General features: G+C 48.5%; 2 protein-coding genes and 1 non-coding gene across 6 annotated transcripts in view; 2 read left to right on the top strand and 1 right to left on the bottom strand.

Moving 5' to 3' along the window:
- Positions 1 to 10,736, bottom strand: part of FAM81A (family with sequence similarity 81 member A) — a 49,652-nt gene extending 38,916 nt beyond the window's left edge. Inside the window, exons 1-2 of the mRNA XM_061596023.1 lie at positions 10,179 to 10,736; positions 4,316 to 4,624 (exon numbers count right to left, since the gene is read on the bottom strand). The gene's annotated coding sequence lies outside the window, so the exon portion shown is untranslated. The remainder of the gene's footprint in view (positions 1 to 4,315; positions 4,625 to 10,178) is intronic.
- On the top strand, positions 7,122 to 7,195 carry TRNAT-UGU (transfer RNA threonine (anticodon UGU)). The gene has a single exon. It is a non-coding gene; the product is annotated as a tRNA-Thr (tRNA).
- MYO1E (myosin IE) overlaps positions 10,669 to 22,560 on the top strand; it is a 128,584-nt gene continuing 116,692 nt past the window's right edge. For 3 of the 4 annotated variants that reach the window (XM_061596019.1, XM_061596021.1, XM_061596022.1), the window contains exon 1: positions 10,669 to 10,991. In XM_061596019.1, coding sequence (XP_061452003.1) covers positions 10,989 to 10,991 — 3 coding nt within the window. In that variant the 5' untranslated portion in view covers positions 10,669 to 10,988. The remainder of the gene's footprint in view (positions 10,992 to 22,560) is intronic. The other variant, XM_061596020.1, reaches the window with a different exon arrangement.

Raw genomic sequence — 22,560 nt, forward strand, 5'->3', positions numbered from 1 at the left:
TGCTGGTATAGGTTGGCTTTCCTCAGTTTTTATTTATTTATTTATTATTTGATTTATATCCCGCCCTTCCTCCCAGCAGGAGCCCAGGGCAGCAAACAAAAGCACTAAAAACACTTTAAAAATCATAAAAACAGACTTTAAAATACATTAAAACAAAACATCTTTAAAAACATTTTTAAAAAGCTTTCAAGTCATCTTTAAAAAAGAAAAAGGTTAAAAACATATATTTTAAAAAAAACAGGTTTAAACAACATATTAAAAAGCAATTCCAATACAGACTGGGACAAGGTCTCAACTTAAAAGGCTTGTTGAAAGAGGAAGGTCTTCAATAGGCGCCAAAAAGTTAACAGAGATGGTGCTTGTCTAATATTTAAGGGGAGGGAATTCCATGGGGTAGGTGCCACCACACTAAAGGTCCATTTCCTATGTTGTGCAGAACGGACCTCCTGATAAGATGGTATCTGCAGGAGGCCCTCACCTGCAGAGCGCAGTGATCCACTGGGTACATAAGAGATAAGACGGTCTTTCAGGTATCCTGATCCCAAGCTGTATAGGGCTTTGTACACCAAAACTAGAACCTTGAACTTGACCCGGTAGCAAATGGGCAGCCAGTGCAATTCTTTCAGCAGCTGGGTGACATGTTGGTGATACCCTGCCCCAGTGAGCAGCCTCGCAGCTGCATTTTGCACCAGCTGCAGCTTCCAGACCAACCTCAAGGGCAGCCCCACATTGAGCTCATTACAGTAATCCAGCCTGGAGGTTACCAGTGCATGAACAACAGTGGTCAGGCTATCCCTGTCCAGAAACGGCTGCAGCTGTCTTATCAGCCGAAGCTGGTAAAAGGCACTCCTAGCCATGGAGGTCACCTGGGCCTCTAGCGACAAAGATGGATCCAGGAGCACCCCCAGACTATGGACCTGCTCTTTCAGAGGGTGTAACGACCCCATTCAAAGCAGGCAACTGACTAATTATTTGAACTCAGGAACCACCACCCACAGCGCCTCCCGTCCTGCTAGGATTCAGACCCAGTTTATTGGCCCTCATCCAGCCCACCACCGAGTCCAGGCAGCGGTCCAGGGCTTGCAAAGCCTCTCCTGATTCAGAGAAATAGAGCTGGGTATCGTCAGCGTACTGCTGACACGTATTTGCTCACCCCAAACCTGCTGATGACTGCTCCCAAGGGCTTCATATAGATGTTAAGCAGCATTTATTATTTATTATTATTATTATTTATTATAAGCAGCATGGGGGACAAGATGGTACCCTGCAGCACCCCACAGCACAACTGCCAGGGGGCGAAAGACACCCAGTGCTATTCTCTGAAAATGACCATGGAGATCTTTTCTATTTTTGTCTCAATGCTGCTTTTTACAATTGCATTTTACGCTTTTGTTGCTTTTTAGTTTGATGAGCATCACCCAGAGAAACAAAGGAAATAAACAGAGAAATGGCATTTGTCTTTGGACACCCTCTCCACGAATTGGTTTCATAATTTATGACTCGCAGGCTGATTGCTGTTTTGACACAGCAGGAGTGGGGGGGGGCTGGGGTCCTCCAGCTGTTGCTGGTCTCCCAACTCCTATCAGCTCGAACCAGCCGGCCCCAACGGTCACGGGTGATGATGATGATGAGAGGAGCTGGGCCCAGCAGCAGCCAGGGGGCCCAACAGTTTCCCCACCCTGGTTTAATGCCTCTGTGCTTTTAATGGACCAATTCTTTTTCTGTGAGGGCTGCATTCCCCGTGTGTGTGTCTGTGTAAAACAATGGTCAGCGGCCACATGCTGACTGTGGGCGGGACTGAAGACAGCAGTGGGAGGGGCCTGCTCGCTCTCTCTCTCTCTCTCTCTCTCTCAGATATTCCCTTATTTCTCCCTTCCTCTACCCCTTTTCCTCTCCACCCAGCAGACTTCTGTGGGAGGGACAGATCACCCTTGCCAGAAGTCTAAATTGAAATTAGGCTGAAGGCCTATTAAATTAGGCTTCCTGGGGCCACATCTTGCCCACCTGTGGGATTACTAAATCAATTAAAAAATCTTTTAATGTGTGCCAGATTAAATGGGAAGCACTTTTTTAAAAAATTGGGTGGTATTCAATGCTGGTCCTACTCAGAGTAAAACCTAAGTTAGACGTGTCTATTAGCTTCAATGGGCCTACTCTGAGTAGGACCAGCACTGAATACCTCCATTTAATTTTAAGACAAGGACTTTTAAAAATGGACGATCACCATCTTAAAAGGCACCCTCCACCCTTTTCTCACACACAGGATGGGATGCCTCTTTGAAGATGAACCCTGTTATGACACATCACAGATGCGTTATCTCAAAAAAGAAAGAATGCTCCTTGCTTTAGAAATATTGATTATAGCCATATGAAAATTTATTTGGTAGACTGAATCACTGACTAAAACCCATATGATTTATTAACTTTTTTTAAATGAGTTGCAGGCCACAAATATGACAATGGTTACCATTTCCTCTAAGTTTTGCAAGCCACCTGGGGTTCAGCTGTGGAACCAAAAGGCAGGATATAAATATTTTAATAAATGATTAATAAATAAGTTGCCCAGAAAGCCATAAAGGGAAAAGTTTTTATTTATTTATTTATTATTTGATTTCTATCCTGCCTTCCTCCCAGCAGGAGCTGGGAGTTGAGAAGATGGCCACTCTACAGATGGATGGATGGACAAGCAGCTGGTTGGACAAGGCAATGGTGCAGGATGTTGGGCACCCATTAAATATGGCCTAGCAGGAAACCCCCAGAGTGATCTGAGCCTCATCTTAAAGAGGGGGAAGGAATGAAAGAGGGTACCTATTGCCGAAAAATCAAGTAAGTGGGGAACTCTGCTCCTGGCTGATGGAGTGGTAGGCACCTGGGTTGCCTAAGTTCTCCCTGCATTGTCAGAGCCCATACTCCTCTGAATACCAGATGCTGGGAATCACAACTGAGGAGAGTGCACTCAGGTCCTGCTAGATGGCTTCTTATAATGGACATCAGGTGTTGGCCACTATGAGAACAGGATGCTGGACTAGATGGGCCACTGGCCTGATCCAGCAGGCTCTTCTGATGTTTTTATGAAAAGACAAAGTTTGCAACCCTCTGTTTTGGGAAGGCCAGCCACTGAACTAGCAATCAATGACTGATCCACCACTGTTGGGAAGGTGAACTTGGGACAACATTACACAAACAAACATTCAATATTCTCAAATATTGGAGAGCAACAATTAAGTAGAGGATCCCACCCTCACCCCCCTCAGACACTGCAGAAATCTCTCCCCACTGTAAGACTAATATCAAGTAAGTGAGAGGTCTACCTCTTACCTTGACTGCGTGCAGCCTGTCTCAAGGGGTAAGGAGTGGGGGTCCAGGTATCACTAAGGGCAATGAATGGGAAGCAGACTGAGTTGTGGGGCACAATTCACCAGGACATTGTCCTGCGCAAGCCTCTTTGAAATGAATGAGAGGTGAACACAAGAGTATGCTTGCACCACCCTCATTCATTTCAAGGAAACTTGCACAGGAGAGCTTCCCGGTGGATTGTGCCCCGTTATTAATTGGAGAAGGAGAAGTGCTATTTGGATTTCCCATCTCAGGTACAAAATAAGTCTTAGTCTACGTCATCCCAGCCTGAAAAAAGGGATCTTTGTATGTTTGTACATCAGCCAATCATAAATAACGCAACAACAAACATCCACAAAGAAAGAAAGAAGCCGCATTAAAAACCGCTTGTCAAAAAAGCCCCCCATCACCAACCATCACAATACACACATCTCCCGGCTGTTGCCTTGTTTTTTTAAAGTCACCCACTGGCATATTCCCTCTTGGATGCCAGTTCATTTTGGATCTTGGAAAGAATATTTCTTAATTCCCTCTCCCTCTACTTTTAGGGGCAGTCACCAATGCACAAAGGCCAATTCCAAAGGGAGGCTCCCAGCCCACCCCCTCCAGGGTGAACAACAGCCTACTGAACTTACAACACAACATGCCACAGCTGCATCCAGGGCCCCAGCAACAGCATTCAGCATGGTTTTGTTTCCGATGCCTCAACCTCCTGTGTTCGGAAAACCCAAAGTCGTCGGGAACATGGCGCTATGAAGCCAGGTGGCATGCCGTGTCTCCTCTCAGCGGCAAAGGCTTCCCCCATTCCCCACCCCCACTCTGTTTCCCCACCCTCATGTGTGAGCCGTGCAGACTCAGTGCCAACTCACCTGAAAATAAGGAGGAGGTTGGAAATAGGGAGGTGGTGACAGAAATGAACCAAATGCAACACCACAAGGCTTGTCACGTTGAAATGCAACTTAGACGGAATCCTGCTTACCTGGGTCTGGCTAGGGCAGGGCAGGAGTGCCCTGAATCTTCTTCTACAGCATGCCCTCTTTGCGTTTAGCTGTGTAGGTATTTCTCTGATCAGCAGCTACACCTAAAGGCTTGCATGGATGCAGCTGGGACGTCCCGATGCCCCTCCCTTGCTCCTTTTCTGCCGCTGCATTGACAAGCAACCCCCCTCGCCTCTTCTTTGCTGGGCCTTGGCCTCATAGATGAAGGAGGCAAGCAGCAGCTGGGAGTTGTTGCCAGGACGCTGTCGCCATAGCAACGTGCATCTCAACCTCCACGAAGCAAGGCCCCCCTCAAGAGAAGGAGAGAGAAAGAGAAAAGGAACTTATTTATAGGGAACAAAATATTCAGCGCAAACAAGACAAACCCTCTTTGAAGACGCTTAACCCCACAATTATTTCCTGGCGAGGTCAGCATCTCTCAGAAGATCAGCAGGGGGAAGGACGTTTTCTTTTTCAAGAGCAAAATTGCTAGCTGTGATGGATTCTACTCCAGGCAAAAACAAGAGTCCTTTGGCTTCCCATAGCTCAACCCTACATCCTGTCCAATGTGCACCGCAGATTTCCTGTGGGCATACAATGCTCCGTTTTAGGAAAATAAAGTTTATATACATAAAAGATTCCAGTGAAATTTCTTGAGGCTGTTGCTCACAGAAATTAATTTATACCCCTTGCCCCGGCACATCATTTGGTTTGGAGGCAAAGAAACAGGGCTGCCTTAAGCATCTGTTTTCCACAGAGAGCAAAAGGAGCCCCATGTAGAGCCTCATAAAGCAAGGAGAGGCAGCTCCAAACTATGAGGCTGTGCGGCTTAAGCCATGAAGCATCATTGCTTGGGAACTTCTCCCGGACAAGCTCCATGGAAAAGCACACGCAGGAGAACTTTCTGACAAGATGTGCCTCCCGTTAACTAGTGGGGACAGTGCATTTGGGTTTTCTGCCCCATTGCCAGGCCTTAGCAAGGGCCCTTTCCAGGCAGTTGGGTCCTGGGACCAGGGAGGAAGTGGCTCTCCATCCAAGTCGGCCAAAAGCAGGTATGTTTGTGGTCCCCCTCCCCCTAAAAACCAGGCCGAGGTCAAGTAGGAGAGAGGTTGGAGGCAGATGCGTAGGCAAAGCCAGGCAGGGCTCAAGAAAACCCAATGAGGAAAAAAAATGCAAGTCAAGAGCTTAGCTGGGTTTTCACAGGAAAGATGTGATATAAGGGCTGAGGGGCAGCCTCTGAAGCCAGGATTTATAGGATCCAGTGGACAGAGATTGGCCCTCTGGGGTCAGCTGACAGCAAGTTCAGGCAGGCTGGTACTGCAGTCTAGATGGCATCCTAAGAGCTCAGCTTGCCAGGGTTGCCGTGGAAACAGAGCACGGTGGCACAGGAAGCCAGGCACTAGAGTTGGGGCTGATGAGAGCTGTAGCTGGCAAAGGCCATATGACATAGGATGCTACTGGGCCCTTCGTTGTTTTTGCTATTCCTCCGGAACCCTTAAAAAAGAGGGACACTGAACTGAGGGGAAGGAATTGATGGAGGCTGCTTCCAGACTGTCACTATTTTGGGAGTGGGGTTTTATTTCACAGTGGCAAATTCAGGCTGTAAACACACTACAGTAGGGCCCCACCTGAAAGCAAAACCCACTGAAAAGTGGAACTCTTTCAATAGAACCGTGCCCGACGCCTGGAAAACACAGTAAAAGTGGAACAAGCACCGTATGAGTGAGGTCTTACTCTAATTGAAAGCCGCCGTATTAGCGGGCTGCTGAAAAGCAGGCTGCCGAAAAGCGGGGCCCTACAGTAGTTGCCAGATCAAAGTGTTTCCATTAGCCATGCTTGGAGGTTGATCTGCCGATCAGCTGCAAAATCTCTTTGAATCTGAATTTAAAAAAAACATACTCCAGCTGCTCCCACCCAGTTTTACAGTCAAAAGGGGCGGGGTTTGACTAGCGTCATGTGCTCCCATTTTCAGAAGAGAGAGGTGGAGATGCACTGGGACTGGCAGAACAGGGAGTGTGTTTCTATAGTCAGTGTGTGCAGTTAAAGTGGATTTGGCACTCATGCAGAACACACACCCACTCTCCCCCCTTTCAGTAAGGAAAGTGACAGGAACATGCACTGCAAAGGTGTGGGCAGAGCTTGGAAAAGTTACTTTTTTTAACTACAGCTCCCATCAGCCCCAGCCAACATGGCCACTGGGTTGGGCTGATGAGAGTTGTAGGTCAAAAAAGTAACTTTTCCAAGCTCTGGTGGGGTAATATTTGTTTGACATGATGTTGTGTGATTTCCTTGCAAACACATCAGAATAAAGACTTAATAAACAGCAAATGCACACAACCTCCCATCAAACTTTATGGAAACAAAGCAGGATGAATGTTCGATAACAGGTCACCTGGAAGCAACCTAATTGTCAGTGCTATTTTGTTATGTGAAACAACTCTCTCTCTCTCCCCACTGTTTTATAGACTGGTAGATAAATGGTGAACCTTGGCCTAATTGGCACTGGTGACCCAAGGTAGCCTTTACTAAAACACTTTGGGCAACCTGCAAAGTGGGAGAAGGCAGCACAATTAGTTTGCTCAATCTGAGCGAAAAGGGTACATTTAGCTGGAAGCTAAGGGGAGACAGAAATGTAACTACACTACAAATTTAAGCCAGTTTTTGCAGCCTTTCCCAACCAGTGTGCCTCCAGATGTTGTTGGACCACAACTCCCATCTTCCTGACCATTGGCAATGCTGGCTGAGGCTGATGGGAGTTGTGGTACAACAACATCTGGAGGCACACTGGTTGGGAAAGGCTGTGCCAGAGGAAGGCTGTAGCTCAGTGGTAGAGCATCTGCTTTGTGTGCAGAAGGTCCCAGGTTTAATGCCTGGCATCTCCAGGTATGGGCTGGGAATTTCCCGTCTGTCTGAATCCCTGGAGAGCCACTGCTGGTCAGCACAGACAGTACTTCAGAACACTTCTTATATTCCTGTCTGTTCAATAGCAATGGATTCCCCCAAAGAATCCTGGGGATTATGTTGCATGAAAGTGTTGACAATTCTTTGATAGGGATCCCTAACCCCCTCACAGAACAACTAATCTCTTGGTTGCCTGGGAAATTTAAGTCTGCAGTGTAGCCAGGCTCCTTGATTTCAGCACCACCAAAGAGATAATCTGTATTACGATTACCACCACCACCACCAAAACTGATATCCACTTTTCAATTCAACCGGTTTCCAAAGATGTATACCACACGTTTAAAAATGCAAATACAATAGCAAAACAGTCTTGCTCCTGCTTCTTGATCCTTCTGTGGCTTTTGATACCACTGATCATGGTATCCTGCTGGCTCTGTGGAATGGGAATGGAGGCACCGTGTTATGGTGGTTCCAGTCCTACCTATGGGAAGGAGCCCAGAGAGTGGTGTTGGGAGAGTGCTTTTGGCCCCCTGGCAGTTAAGTTATGGGGTGCCACAGGGCACTTTTTTTTAAATCCCCAGTGCTATGTAATATCGATATGAAGGCTCTGGGAGCAGCCATGAGGAGCTTTGGGGCAAGGTGTCATCAGCACACTGGAGATACTCAGCTCAATTTCTTCACAACATCTGAATCTGGCTAATACAAAAGGCTTGCACAAGGGCCCCCTCAAACTTAACAGCAAAGGTTCTGGGTGATTGTCTCTGGGGAAGGGCATTCTAATAAAAGAGGGCCACCACTGAAAAGGCCCCCTCCTCAGGGGCCACCTGCTTCTCCTTTGAAGGCTGTGCATATAAAACACCTCTGCCAAAAGCCAAGAACTGTCTCTTAAAAAGGCACTAAATAACAAATACTCCAGATTCAAAGTGCAACCCTCAACATGTGATGGGGCTGATGACACATTGGGACAGCTTCATGGTTATCATGGCAGCTGCAAAGTGCTGAGCTGCCCCTGACAAGGCAAGAGGAATACTGAGGTCCCCAAGAGCTATAAGCCTGGGATCCTCAACAACAAATCCCCCCCCCGCATCAGCTCAAGAGGGGTTTGTGTGTGTCAATAGGATGCCTGGTCTGTCCTGGTTGCCCAACATCGGAAGCAAATACCCTGCTGGTTGGGTATCCTGGAGAGCGAGGTGGGACCATGGTGCTCTACAATGGCACCCCCTCCCCCCGCCCCATTCATGAGCTGGAGGGGGGGAGTTGGAACAATTGCTTGGAGTCTGTTTGGCTTGCCTGCTATTGTTGCTCAAGCCCACTAGAGGCCACTGTTCTCCCTAACAGACTGGCATGTTGGAATGCCCACCCCCTGCTCTGACAAGAGAAAAGTGTCCAGAGCCCCACCGATTAGGTAACAAACTGAACGCAAACTTCAAAGTAGGTTTTCTTGGGAGGGAGGGAGGTTATAAGATGAGGATTTATGAGTCTAGGGTGATTGTGGGGGGGAAGGGGAAGGATACAACCCCTTAATCCTGACCCAAACCAAGTTTAAGTACATATAACGGCACCTGCTCACATTTGGACAGTAGACACGTCAAGGGCAAGAATCTGGCCTTTCAAAAAATTGCTCATGAAATTGTGTCAAAACCTACCCATGTCTGGCCCAAATGGGGTCAGGTGGCAACTACCCGTGATTAGGTCCAACCCAGGTGGCCCTTTTAGGCTTCAGCAGGGGGTGGGGGGTTAGATATCGTGGTAGTTAAAATCGAAAGAGAATCAGGCAAATTGACCAGGGGGGAAGGCTTCCCACAGACATCATCTAAGTGCCCCCTGTGGGAAAGAGGAGGCTGCGCTAGATGGCCCTGAACCAGCAGGGCTCTTGTTATGTTCTTAGCCACAACAGCTGATGGAACCTCCATGTCCAGAGGCAGTCTACCTCTGGATACCAGACACTGGGGACAAACAACAAGGGAACACTGTTGCCTTTATCTTTTTGTGAGCTTCCTGGAGGCATCAAGATGCTGGATTGAATGGGCTTTTGGTCTGATCCAACAGGACCCTTCTTAGGTTGCTATACAACAGGGGTCTATCAGTGGCTACTTGCCATGACAGAGAGATAATACCTTCATGTGAAGAGGCAGTACAATGGGAGGGGGGCAAACGTGGGTGAGGGCTATTGCCTCCCAGCCCTGATTGTGGCTTCCTGGAGGTTTCTGATTGGCCACTCTGGGAAGAAGTATGCTGGCTTAGATGGCTTGATTCAGCAGGGCTCTCTTCTTGTGTTCTTAAACCACAGGGGAAAAGTGTATTTTAGAAGCTGTCACTGTGGTTACCTTTTTCATATACTATTATGGGATTGGGGGTTGAGATAGACAATTTCTTTGGGTTCCCTTCAAGCCTGTGATCTTCTATCTGGAGTTGGGATATGCAAGCAAGAACCCTGCTCTACTGGTCAGACTAGTTTCCCTTGTGAACCTAATAGAGTGGCTGAGTCAGTCAAGTGAGTGAATGGCTCTGTCAAGTGAGTGAATGGCTCTGTCAAGTGCCCCATTAACAAGTGTAAGAATGTGCCAGAGAGGCAATAGGGGCCATTTAGAATTATTTCAAGAGAGAGGCCTCCCCAACAAGAAAGTGGCTTGTGCTGCTGTGTGAGAGTTAGTCTGAGGAAAAGCTGGGAGCTGAGAAGGGGCAGGGAGGCTTGCTTGCTCTGTGACTGGAGGAACCCTAAGCTGTGGGCGATGGAGAGCAAGACCTGTTCATGCTGTGAACCCCTCCACCTTGAGCTCCGTTTGTGTATACGTGTGAGTAAACCATGTTTCAAAAAGGCACCACAGCCTCCGCCGACCTTCTTTCCAAGGAAACCAGGCGCTGGGGAAATGCAGGCACCCTGGCAGTCGTGGCGCAACAACACTTATCCAGATGCTGTCCTTGCGTGCCCAGCCCTTTCCTTTGCCCATAGAGATGACATACCTCTGGATACCAGGCTCTGGCGGGCAGGAGGGCCCCAGGCCCACCGCCATTCCTTCCCTCCTGCTCGACCTCTCCTCCCTTGCAGCTGTTGTGGAGTTGGCCGCCTTGAGCACCCTGGCCCTGGGCTGAGGAGACGCGGCAAGCAGGTTCTGGAGCGGCCACGAGCCTGGTGGCATCATGGAGAGTTGGGGGGTCAAGGCCCACCCCCTGCTCAAAGGGGCTGCTCACTGGGGGGACTCGGGCAGCCAGCACCCCTCGGCCTGAGCTCCCTTGCAGGACTGTTGTGCGGGTAGCATGGAAAGCAAAGAATCCGTCGTTCTTTGCCTTCGGCTCCTCTGAGGCAGGAAGGGCCAGATCCTAGGGGCACTTGAGCGCAGGGCAGGGGGCAGGGCTTGCCGCGGCTTCCTCGGGAGCAAGGGCCCTCCCTGCAAGCGCACACAGTCCCCTTGGCCCTTCCTTCGGCGCTGCCGCCCGGCGCTGCGGCCGTTGTAGGCTCGGGTCCCTCCTCGGGCGGGGCGAGCGCGGGGCTGGGCGGGCCGGCGCCGCCTTAGCCTTGGCCTTGCATGGGCAACGAGGCGCGGCTCCTGGGCCGCCGCGGGAGGAGCCCCGAGGGGAGACACCGCCTCCCAGCTGCGTCCGCGCCGGCTCCAAAGTTTCTCCGGGCGCGGCGGCAGCGGCGACGACGACTCCTGTCCCGGCGGGCTGTATGGCGCGGGCGCCCCGTTGGCCCCTCGGTCGTCGCGCTTGGGCCGGAGCGCCGTGATCCCAGCCAGCCAGGCGGAGGCCGCCGGGGAGGCCAGCCGCAGAGCGATGGTGAGTGAGGCGAGCCGGAGGGCGGCCTCGGCGGCGGCACGTCCTGGGCACGCTTGGCTCGGAGCGCAGGCGGCCGCTTCTTCGGCGTGCCGAGCTTGGCGGAGGCCCGAAGCCCCCTTGGGCTGCCTCCCGAGGGCGCGGGCGGGCGGAGGGGGGCGCCGTCGGGGAGACCCCAGCTTTCGCTGGCAACTTTCACGGCTCCCACGGGCGACCCGTCCTTTGCCGGCGCTCAAGTTTTCGTCATTTGACTAGGCTGGGAAGGATCGGTCGGCAAAGGCACTCTGTGTACGCTCAGAGAAATATGTTACTTCGACGCCCGACGAATCTCTTCTTGTGTGTTTTGCACCATCGCTTTTTAATTTTTGGGGAGGGGGGGACTGCTGCCATCTTATGCGCAGTTGTTCGGGAATGAGCCTGCCCTTTGAATTCCTGCTTCAGATTGCTCTACACGCGTTTGTTGTGTACCCCTTGCCTTGGATGAAGTGGATTCTAGCCCGTGAAAGTTTAGATGCCATAGTGTAGTGGTTTGTATAGTGCCGCATAGTGCTGGTTAGGGCTCCACAAGCAAGGATAAAGAATCTACAGGTCCCTGCTCCCAAGGAGCTTACAGGGTCAAACGAATAGGGGCGGTGCAGCTGTTGCAGGGCTCTCTTGTTTCTGCTCTTGGCGTTTGCTTATTGAGGATCCCTCTCGACAATGGAAGCAATACCTTGTTTTTGTGCCCTGGCTGCCCGGAAATCCTCCTGATGATCTGGTAGACTGGACCTCTAAACCATTCCAGATCTTTGTTTGGAGACCAGCTCGGACAGGGAGGGGGAATCTGGGGCCCTCCAGAAGATGCTGGACTCTCATTTCCTTCAGTTACAACCAGCATGGCCAAGAGCTGATGTGAGCTGCAGTCAACAGCTCCTGGAGAGCCCACCCTTGAACTAGAGCAGCCTTTGCCCACCTGGATTCTCTAGAGGTTTTGGACTACCATTCCCATCTGTTTCAGCCAGCATGGCCATATAATCCTGTCCCTGTGGCTAATGGGAGTGGTAGCCCAGAACATCTTGGGAGCACCTTCTTGCTCTCATTTGATCCCCATTTGATCCATCAGATTTCTTTTGTTGACCGAGGCCAGCCACTCCCAACCCGTTGTCCTAGTTGGGTGAAGGCTGAACTAGGAGTTGTGGATGACACAGTCTTGTAATTTTGGGGTGTGTGTGTGTGTGGCGGTGGCTGTGTGTGGATGGGAGCCTCTGCTATGAATTTCCTTGGGGATTTAGCCTTAGCCTAGAAGGAAACTGAGAGCAGCTTTACCACCCTAATGACTCATGCTCCAACTCCTTTAGCAGATGTGTGGGCCTTTGCTGCTTTCAATGGCTCAGCCTTAGCAGACCCTTGCCAGAAACGAGAGATTGCACGTGCAGCTGACACACTCTGCTTCCCGGTGTTACTCCTGGCTTGGTGACTGTCTGTTGTGACGATTTTGGCTGTTCCTGAGCATCTCAGAATGGGAGATTCGTAAGGTCTAGTGCTGTGGGGCAGAGTCCTCTCAGAAGTTCTCCTGTGCAAGTCCCCCTGTGCTGCAGCTCCTGATAACTTCAGTGGGGTTTGGGCTGGAGAACTTCTCAGAGTGTTTGTGAGTGGCCTGTGTTCCTGAGGTGTGTGTGTGAAGACTTGGCACCACTTGGATTTCTCACTTCTGGCCCCCAAACGGCCTGGGCAGGCCCATGAGCACGAGTTCCTGGACAGATGTGGAGACTGCTTCTTAGTCTTCCTGCTCAGGGCTCTGGTTTCTTTCTTCGCTCCATCCCTTGTTCAATATTTCTGGAAGGAATCTCCAGATTTCCGCTCCTGTGTGGCTGGGAACTCTCTGCAGTGTGCTTTTGAGTAGAAAGTGAGGCTCTGAGGGGGCCTTAGGTCTTCCACTGACTTGTAAGGCTTGCTGAACTGTTGGTGTTCCAAAACCACAGGTTGGCCAATGGCTTCTGAGTTCCTGGTGACCACCCACTGGTGGAATGGAGCTCTCTCTCTCTGTCTTGTCCTTTAGAAAATGATGATCGTGCTCTCTTTCAGGACTTGATGAAACAGCCTGCCTTTTTCTTGTTCCTCTCTCCCCTCTCTGAGCCAGTGCCCGTTTCTTGAGCTTGTAGAGGTCCCCATCTCCTCTCTCCCAAGACACTTGGAGGCTGGGTGGAAGCCACGGTTGATGGTGCAGTTTGGCAGTGGCAGCCCCCACCCCCGGTGATGATGGCCCAGCTCTTTGTGAGACAGCTGTAACTATTTTTGTCATCACAGCACAAGGTGGGTGGAAGGAAGGAAGGGCAGGAGGGGTCACCTGGAGAGCTCTTTGTTTACCACATGAAAGGCAGAGCTGGCAGGATTCCTGTATGCTTAAAAAGTCAACAGAGAGTGTGCTTGGTGTCCTCTCAGGCTCAAATGAATGCTTCTCTTGAACACTGGCCATCTTCATCATTACAAGGTGAGCTGGACTGTCTCAGCCTGAAAAGGGAGGGGAGGGTGCATGAGGTGAAGGTACAGAAGCTGTTCTGTCCAATTGCTCAATGAGGAATTTGGGTTTTTTTTTTCTGCTGGTGTTTGAGGAAAATTAAACACCTGCCTCATAGCCACATTGAGTTGGCTGAGATGAAGAAGCCATTGAGGGCCATCTCCTCTTGCAAAGTTGAAGCAAACACCTGTGGCTAGCACCTGCTGAGCCTAGTTACTTGGCACCCCAGAATTTTAAGGGGCCCAGGTGAAACAGCATGCAACCAAAGAGGTGCACCTGAGGATACTTAGTGGTGGATTTGGGGATGCAACTCCTCATTTGCACAGTGCCCTGGTGCCTCCGCTCCTTGTCAAAGCCCATCCTTATGTGACCTGCTGCCAAGCCAAACCCAGTGTGCCAACAGCTTACCAGAGGTTGGGGAGCCCTCTTGTCCTTGCTGAAAAAAGAATTTGAGGAATACGTTGCTAAAAACTTAAAGACCAACAACAAAGAATTCTTGAAATACGTCAGTAGCAGGAGACCAGCTTGGGGGCGGTTGGACCCTTGGATGACAAGGGAGTCACCCCTGTGTGGTCTCAGGAGACCCAGGACCCCAGGGGGTCTCTTGTGCTCAGGGCTCCCTCTGGTGGGGAACTTACTCAGAGTTCCATTGCCCCCTTTCATCACTGGACTCCTCTCTATGTATTTTGTTCTACATGCACTGTTCTCTGCAGTTTTTCACTCTCCTCCCTCTTTCTGGCTCGCCGTGCCTGGAGGGATGACAATCCTGGACACTTCCATCCGATCGCTCTTCCTTTCCCCCCCCCCCATTCTCTTTGCTGAGGCAACCCACCTCTTGTCTCCCCTCCTCCTCCTCTTTTCCTCATTAATTTCTCTCCTGGGTTTCTAAACCCTCCTGGTTTCTTTGTCAGCACTTCTGTTTCTCCCCCACCTCTGCCCCTCTCAGATGCTGACCTTTTATCTCTTGAAGGACACTCGCAGCATCCTGTTCTGGCTCCCGCTCAGCTTAGGAGTTAAATGGGGAGTGCCAGCATCTGTCAGAGCCCTTTCGCAGCAGTCAAAGGTGTGCTGAAGGAGGAGGAGGTGGCAGCAGAGAAGCCGCATGAATTCTTTGCATGCCTCTTCACAATAGGACAAGATACAGGGGGAGAGCCTCGTGCCTGAATGAACTTTTGCAAATAGTGGTGACCAGAGACCAAGTTCTGGGCCTTATTAACAAAATAAAAACTGGCTTATCAGCAGGTCTGGAGGACCACCCATGAGTTCTTTGAGAACTCAGATGTGAAATTCTTCTAGCAAAAACGTGTGGCTTGTCCCTTAGATTATACCTTCATACGTGAGAACTGGAAATTGTGCAATGTAACATCAGTCTTTAAAAAGGGGTCCAGGGGGCATCCTGGAAGTCACAGGGCAGTTAGCTTAACGTCTGTCCCAGGAAAACTGGTGGAAAGTATTGTTAAAGTTAAAATAACCAAGCCATATAGAACAAGCCTTGCTGAAGTCTTGTAAGGGTAAGTCCTGTCTCACTAACCTATTAGAGTTCTTTGAGAATGTTACAAGCATATATAGAGAGGTGATCCAGTGGACATAGCGTACTTGGACTTTCAAAAAGCTTTCGACAAAGCACTTCACCAAAGACCCCTGAGCAAGCTTAGCAGTCATGGATAAGAGGAGAGGTCCTCCTGTGGGTCAGGAACTGGTTAAGTAACAAAAAGTAGAGAGTAGGAATAAATGAGTAGTTCTCCCGTTGGAAGACTGTAGAAAGTGGAGTCCCCCAAGGATCGCTGTTGGGACCTGTGCTTTTTAACGTGTTCATAAATGATCTAGAGTTAGGGGCGAGCAGTGAAGAGGCCAAATTTGCTGATGATACTAAATTGTTCAGGGTTGTTAAAACAAAAAAGGATTGTGAAGAGCTCCAGAAGGGCCCCTGCAAACTGAGTGAATGGGCAGTAAAATGGCAAATGCAATTCAATGTAAACAAGTGTAAAATTATGCATATTGGAGCAAAAAATCTTAATTTTACATATATGCTCCTGGGGACTGAACTGGTAGACCAGGATTGAGACCCTGGTCTTGTAGTGGATAGCTTGATGTAGATGTCGACCCAGTGTGCGGCAGCTGTGAAAAAGGCGAATTCCATGCTAGGAATTGCTAGGAAAGGAATTAAAAATAACACTGCCGATATCATGATGCCATTATACATTTGGGATACCTCCACAGTCGGAAGCTGCATGCTCCTGAATCTCAGTTTCTGGAAACCACAGGAGAGGAGAGCGCTGTTCCACTGGTCCTGCTTTGTGGCTTCCCATTGGGGCATCTTGCTGGTGATTGTGAGAACAGGATGCTGGACCAGATGGACCACTGGCCTGCTCCAGCTGCAGGGCTCTTCTGATGTTCTCAGGTTCCCAGAACTGCGATGCTACCAGGCCTGCTTGGGAATAACATCTGGCCCTCAGCTGGTGGCCTTGTGTTTTGGAACAGATGAACTTACTTCCATGGCCTTATGCAGAGGGTTTTTCTGTATTATTGATCAATAAACCTATGTCCTCTGTAGCACAATCTTTGGTCTGGAAAGTTTTTCCTTCCACACCTGGGATATTAGACGAATTAATGGAGATCTCTACTCTCTAAATGGAGCCTCCATGTTCAGAGACAGTCTAACTCTGAATAGGAGATCCTGGGCAGGGAGCTGTTGCCTTATGTCCTGTTCATGGGTTCCCCATAGGCATCTGGTTGGATACTGTGAGAAACCCCAAGATGCTGGGAAAAGGTGGATCTTTTTGTTCTGGTCCAGCAAATTCCTCTAATGGATCATGCTTGGTGGTTTTATCTGGTGAGAAGGCAGGTACCTTTGGCTTGAGCAGTCATCGCTTTTTTTTGGTAACCTTGAGGTTTGACTGTGGGGATGGGTCTTACAAAGGCTTTTGAAGGCTCTTCTGACACCACACCTGATGCCCAGTGTGAACCATCTCTCCTCGCAAAGTGGGTCACTGGGCATGCCTTGTAGTCCTGCTCCACGGCAGGCTTCCTTGAGGCACACATTGAGGCTAGTCACTTGCTGTGGGAAAGTCAGCTGCTTTCAGGGGATTAGATAGTCAGACATGCTACTTAATTTGGAGGTGTTTGCCGCAGAGCTTGTTTTGAAACCGTATTGTAGGCTGATACTTGCCTGGATGCTGAAGACAGAGAGAACATTGTATTCTGAAAGAGAGAGAGAGAGAGAGAAAGAAACCAGAACACATCTAGTGTGAAAACTTGCAGATTTTTTTTCCTGACCCCCTCCTTGCTGACCCATCAGATTTCTTTTCTTTACCAAGGTCAGCCACCTTCAACCTGGTGCAATTCCCATCAGCACCAGCACCCACACAGCTGTAGGATGCTGGGAACAGGACTGTGCCAGCTGGACCTGAGGGGAGTTGTCATCATCCAAAATGTCTGGAGGGCACCAGGTTGGTGAAGGTGGCCTGGATGTATGGTTTAATTGTGAAGACATCTGCTGGATTACTATTTTAAAGAATAAAATCATGTTATAATGATGGAGAGATGGGAAGGCCTGGAACCCCCCCCCTTTTCCAAACATTCCCCCCCCCAGGCCTTCCCATCTCTATGATGGTGTTATGTAGCTGAGTCCAAGTTTAACCCTTCACCCATCCCATCCACCCACCCTGGCACTCTGGTTGCATCTGCACCTTCAGCGCTCTCATGCCTACACCTCATGGTGGTGGGCAGGTGATGGAAGAGGCCAGGTGGGGTCCCTTGCCCCTTTGGAGCCATGGACTCTGTCGTGCTCTTTGATCTAAGCCATGAAGATCAAGATGCTCTCTAAGGGGCCTTGGTGGGAAGCCTTCTGCCCTCCCACCCCCAATCAGGGTCTGTGGCTGCTCTTCAACCAGCTGAAGCCAAAGACGGAGTGGCATGGAACAGCTTTGAGGGCTTCACCAGATTCCACCAGCCCTGCCAAGCAAGTTCCTTTGATGTCAGTAAGAGGCAAAGCTGTGCCTGCTGAAGGCAGTCCTGCTAGCTTTGCAAAGATGTGATTCTTAAAGTTCTTTTGGCCCTTTGCAAGAGAAATCTGAGGCTGTGGTAGAGGGAATAGGGTGGCAGCCTTGACTGCATCTTAGTTAACAGAATTCCACAGTAGGACCGCAAGGCAAAAATGTTGTGCTGCAGGTTAAACTGGTGAACAAGACTGACCCAAGATGCTTGGACGCTCAAGGTGGAAAATCTGAATCTCTCTTTCTCTGTCTCTCTCTCTCTCTGTTTCTGTTCTCCTGCTCCCAAATTAAGACCGAATGCAATCTGCTGGGAAGTTTGTTATGACGAGGTGTGCCTGGCGCCAACACTGTTATCTTTTTGGTGCCAGGTCAAGACTTTCCTCTTCTCCCAGGCATTTTAGCGTGTGTTTTTAAATTGTTTTTTTGTGTTTTAAAATTTGTATATTTGTTTTTAATGTTTTTAATTGCTGTAAACTGCCCAGAGAGCTTCAGCTATGGGGCGATAAATAAATAAATAAATATGGTGATCGTGTCACTCTCTAAACACCTACTCAGGGAAAGGGCCTTAGCTCAATGACAGAACACCTGCTTTGCGTGTAGAAGGTGCCCAGTTCAGTGTTTGGCATCCCCCGGTAGGTCTGGGAAAGACTCTTGTCTGAAACCCTGGATATCGGCTGCCAGTCAGTGTAAGCAATATTGAGCCAGATAGACCAATGGTCTGACTTGCTGTAGGCAACTTCTTAAGTTGCTATATCACTGAGAGTTGCAAAGAGAAATGTCTTAGTGAATTGTACCCCATGGGGCCAGGTGTTTGCACCTCCCAATCTGCCACTGTGAAACTGAACAAACCTTGAGCTGATGAGTCAAGTGTAACCTCATGTAGTTGAAAGGTATCACAAGCATATGTGATTGTTGGCATGGGTCCATTTGTACTCTTGTAGCACTTGCTGATCTCTGTCCTAAACTGGCTTACAATTGAAAACTAACAACTCTCTTTTGCTCTGCTGTGCCTACTCCCAGTGGCTGTGTTGTTGTTGCATCCTGCACTGGCACATCAGTCTGAGCACCACAGCGGCGCTGGTGATTTGCTGGCACAGCAAGCCCTGCTGTATTTTATTTGGTGCAATATATTTGCTGCTGCAGAATAAAACGCTTTTCTTTTTCAACTATGCCTTTTGGGGGCAAAACCATCCAGGAAGCTAATGGCCACCTGTGGGGTGGATGCAGGAATGTTCCCTGACACAACTGTTAAGGGCAAGAGGTGGAAAAAGAATTTTACTCTCTGGGCAAATCAGGTCAGGACCAGCAGCCTTCCGATGCCAAAGATGAAGCTGAAGCCAAACTACATGCAAGCTGTGCAGCTCTCTCTTGTTTTCTCTCTCATTACAGGCATAGCCCTCTCTGTTTGTTACCAGGATCACAGCACACGGAGAGGAGAGGTTTATCCCTTTTCCTCCACAGTCACCACTCCCATCTTCCCCCAAAATCTGTCCAACTGCACAGCTACTAGTCTTAGGAAAAAAAGTTCCTTAAGAAAATTTGACAACTGGCAGTGGCAGAAAAAATAACACAAAAATTAAAAGTCTTGAGAGGTCAAGCAAAGAATGACTATTTTACAGGGGAATGGTATAAATTTATATGCTTTGTCAGTGGTACAACCAATAATATGGTTCCTCCACCACAATATTTACTCATTTGGAATGCCTAAGGTACTGAACTTTCCTCTGTAAAACAAATATATGGCATCCCCCAAAATATAGTTGAATCTACCCAATGAATTGCATTCAGGCATTAGAAGTCACGCGACAGCTCGCGGTATCAACATATTATAACACAGACAGTCTTAATCTTCATTTAGACATGGTGTGGTGTTAAGGTATTGAACTACGACCTGGGAGACCAGGGTTCGAATCCCCACCTAGCCATGAAGCTCACTGGGTGACCTTGGGCCAGTCACTGCCTCTCAGCCTCAGAGGGAGGCAATGGCAACCCCCTCTGAATACCGCTTACCATGAAAACCCTATTCATAGGGTCGCCATAAGTTGGGATCGACTTGAAGGCAGTCCATCATCATCCACCACTTACCCGTATCTTACCTAATTGGCTTCCTATGTTTAGTTTTTTATTTAATTTTAAGATTTAAGGTTTTTTTCTTATTTTCTTAGTAATAAATAATAAGGGAAGGAAACAGGGATGGTGGGACTGGATTGTGGAAGGCAACACAGAAGTGAAGTACTCACCCGGAATGGGATGGAGAATAATGTACTGTACACCCCTGTTCCAAGATCCTCAAATGTTGATGTAATTTCCTTTCTCTGGAAAATAGAAAATGTTAATAAAAATTATTTTTAAAAAAGAAAAAAGTTCCCACTTGGAGTCAGTGGGAACATTTCTGCGCCTTTGGAGGGGAGGGATAACCACCCCCTGTGTTTACTGTGATCCAAATAACAGTTTGGGGCAGGGGGTGGCGCCTGCCTGTAATTAAAGACAAACGAGATGGGCGCTGCAGCCAACACAGTAAGCATAATGTATAGTTAGGCCCTGAGTTGTTGTAATGTTAGTTTTACAGCGGGGGTTTGCAAATTGTTTTTTCAGCAACTCTGGGATTCCTTGGGAGCTAACTGGTGGCTTTTGAACTAGATGATCAAAATAGTAACAGTGGACATGTTTCCACAGTAGTCGAACCTATATTTGTCGTGCAGAAGTCCCCAAGTTCAGCCCTCAGCATCTCCAGGTTGTGTGTGTATGTGTTGTTGTTTTAAAAATGATGATAGACCTGGAAAAACCATTCATTGCTTGTGATCCCGGAGATGTGCTACCAGTTGGATGAACACCAGGCCGGATTTAAACTTGTTGTGACCCTAAGCTATAACATGAGCGGAACCCCTCCCTCTTCAACAAATAATTAAAAAAAATAAATGCAATGTACGTCTCCACGTATGTGCATTACTTATAGGGTTAGCGCAGTCGACAACGCTGCCAAAACGCGGGCTATTTTCTGCAAGATTCCAAAATGCTGCATGTGTACGACGTTCTGTAGAATCGTTTACTGTTTACTGTTGTCAGCAAGCCAGCCGCAACAATGATATTCAATACCTACCAAAGATTATCTTCATTTTGTAGGATGTTTATGGTTTCCCGGTGGCAATGCTGTAAAACTTTTTTTCTTTCTTTCTAATGTGAGGCCCTAGCTGTAGTTTGTTTAGCTGGTACATAAATCCTGCCCTGGATGAACAGGACTGGGCTGGATGAAGGCCAGTGATCTGACCTGGCATAAGGCAGTTTCCTGTGGTGGCTGATTTGGGTGTGCAAGAACTCCTTCCCATGCTGATTGGGCTGTTGCCTCTTGCGGGGTTGACTCTGATGGTGACGCCCAGCAGGCCTTTTGTGAACCAAGTGTGTGACATAACCTGAAGATGTTCCAGGCTTCAAGATGCGGGTGTTCCTCACCAGATGGACTGATCTGAGAAAGGTTAGAAATTTTGGAAACATTGTACAAAGCAGTTGGAATATTGACATGCTCGTGTGTGTGTAATATATTTATTTCATAAGGCTGTAGTTCTGTGCACACAGATTTGTAGCCTGTCCAGGGTGCAACCCAGAAATGTCCGCAGTATGCGCTCTTTCTAGATCTGCTACTGAACTGGAAGCTGAAAAGCTGATCCTCTTCCCATCCAGGTCCTACCTCCTGCCTCTTTCCCACATGCTGTGCAGGACGCTTGGGCTCCCACATATTGTAAGAAGTGAAAGGTCAGGGTCAGATGAAGGTCCTGGGTGGAGGGCAAAAGATTGCAGACGCCGCAGCTGCCATTTGTTCTGAATCAGCTCTGGATCTGAAGGTACTCTGGATCTGAAGGTTCTCTAACAAAAATAGGCCTCAAGTGGATGTTGAAAAAATTGGAGGAATATTGCCATTCCCAGAATCTTTTGATAAACTAGACTAAATCGAAAATTATGGTGTGTGGCAAATCCATGAAAGCCATCAACAAATGGTCATTAAACGGAGTTCCAATAGAACAGGTTACAACCTTCAAATATCTGGGTATTTATTTGTCCAACAGACTGTCTTGGACTCCGCAAATAAAGGCAGTGGCCCTTGCCGGGTCGCGAGCCCTTGGTTTAGCCAAAAGGTTTTTTTATACTGGGGGGGTCAGTTTGTCCCCCCAATGATAAAAATATTAAAGGCTAAAATACTTCCGCAAATATTATATGGAGTCGAATTGTGGGGTCCCGCAGCCAGATCCAATATGGATATTACCCAGAACAATTTTATGAGACAAGTGTTAGGCCTCCCCTGGGGGACCCCGTCTCCCCATCTTAGAGCCGAGCTGGGCTTGCTGTCATTAGCTGCTCACATAGATTTAGCCTACCTATGGTTTTGGCTTCGAATACTTAATATGGACGAGTCAGCCCTAGTTAAACAATGCTGGCAGGATCAAATATTGACAGGAGGCTGGGCGAGGGAATGCCAGTCAATCCTCTTGAAATATGATCTTTCCCAAATGAGATTAGTAGAACTCAGTAATGCCGCCCTCCGAAACTGGATTTTTGAGTGTGATGCTGCGCAGGACCGTGCGTCCATAGTAACGGCCTCTTTTTCATCCTGGTTCCCTTGTTTTAAACTTGATCATTGTATGTCAAACTATTTAGAGGTACTTGATAAAGCGCATATTAGAAGAGCCTTCTCCGCTCTCCGTTTTCAAGTAATGCCCTCGGCCTACCTTGAAGGTAGGTGTCACGGTATACCAGTAGCTCAGCGGCAATGCATTTATGGCTGCATGGCAGTAGAGGAGATTGTACACTATCTACTTTATTGCCCACTATATCTAGAGCCCAGGAAAAAAAATTTACTTCCCTTTTTAGATTACTTGGTCTCTTGCTCTGACAGCGAGAAGGTCAGTGTGCTTTTATCCGATAATTTTAACTCTGTGACCCATGCAACAGCAAATTTCGCTTTGGCAGCACACAAAGTGAGAGAATCCTATGCCAAAGGAAAGTTGGTAACTTTATAATTTCTCAGCTAAATTGTTTATGGGATGCGATTGTATCAATCAATGTTTGTATATGTACTTGCACATGG

The sequence above is a fragment of the Rhineura floridana genome, chromosome 14, assembly GCF_030035675.1.
Source record: "Rhineura floridana isolate rRhiFlo1 chromosome 14, rRhiFlo1.hap2, whole genome shotgun sequence".
Lineage (NCBI taxonomy): Eukaryota > Metazoa > Chordata > Lepidosauria > Squamata > Rhineuridae > Rhineura > Rhineura floridana.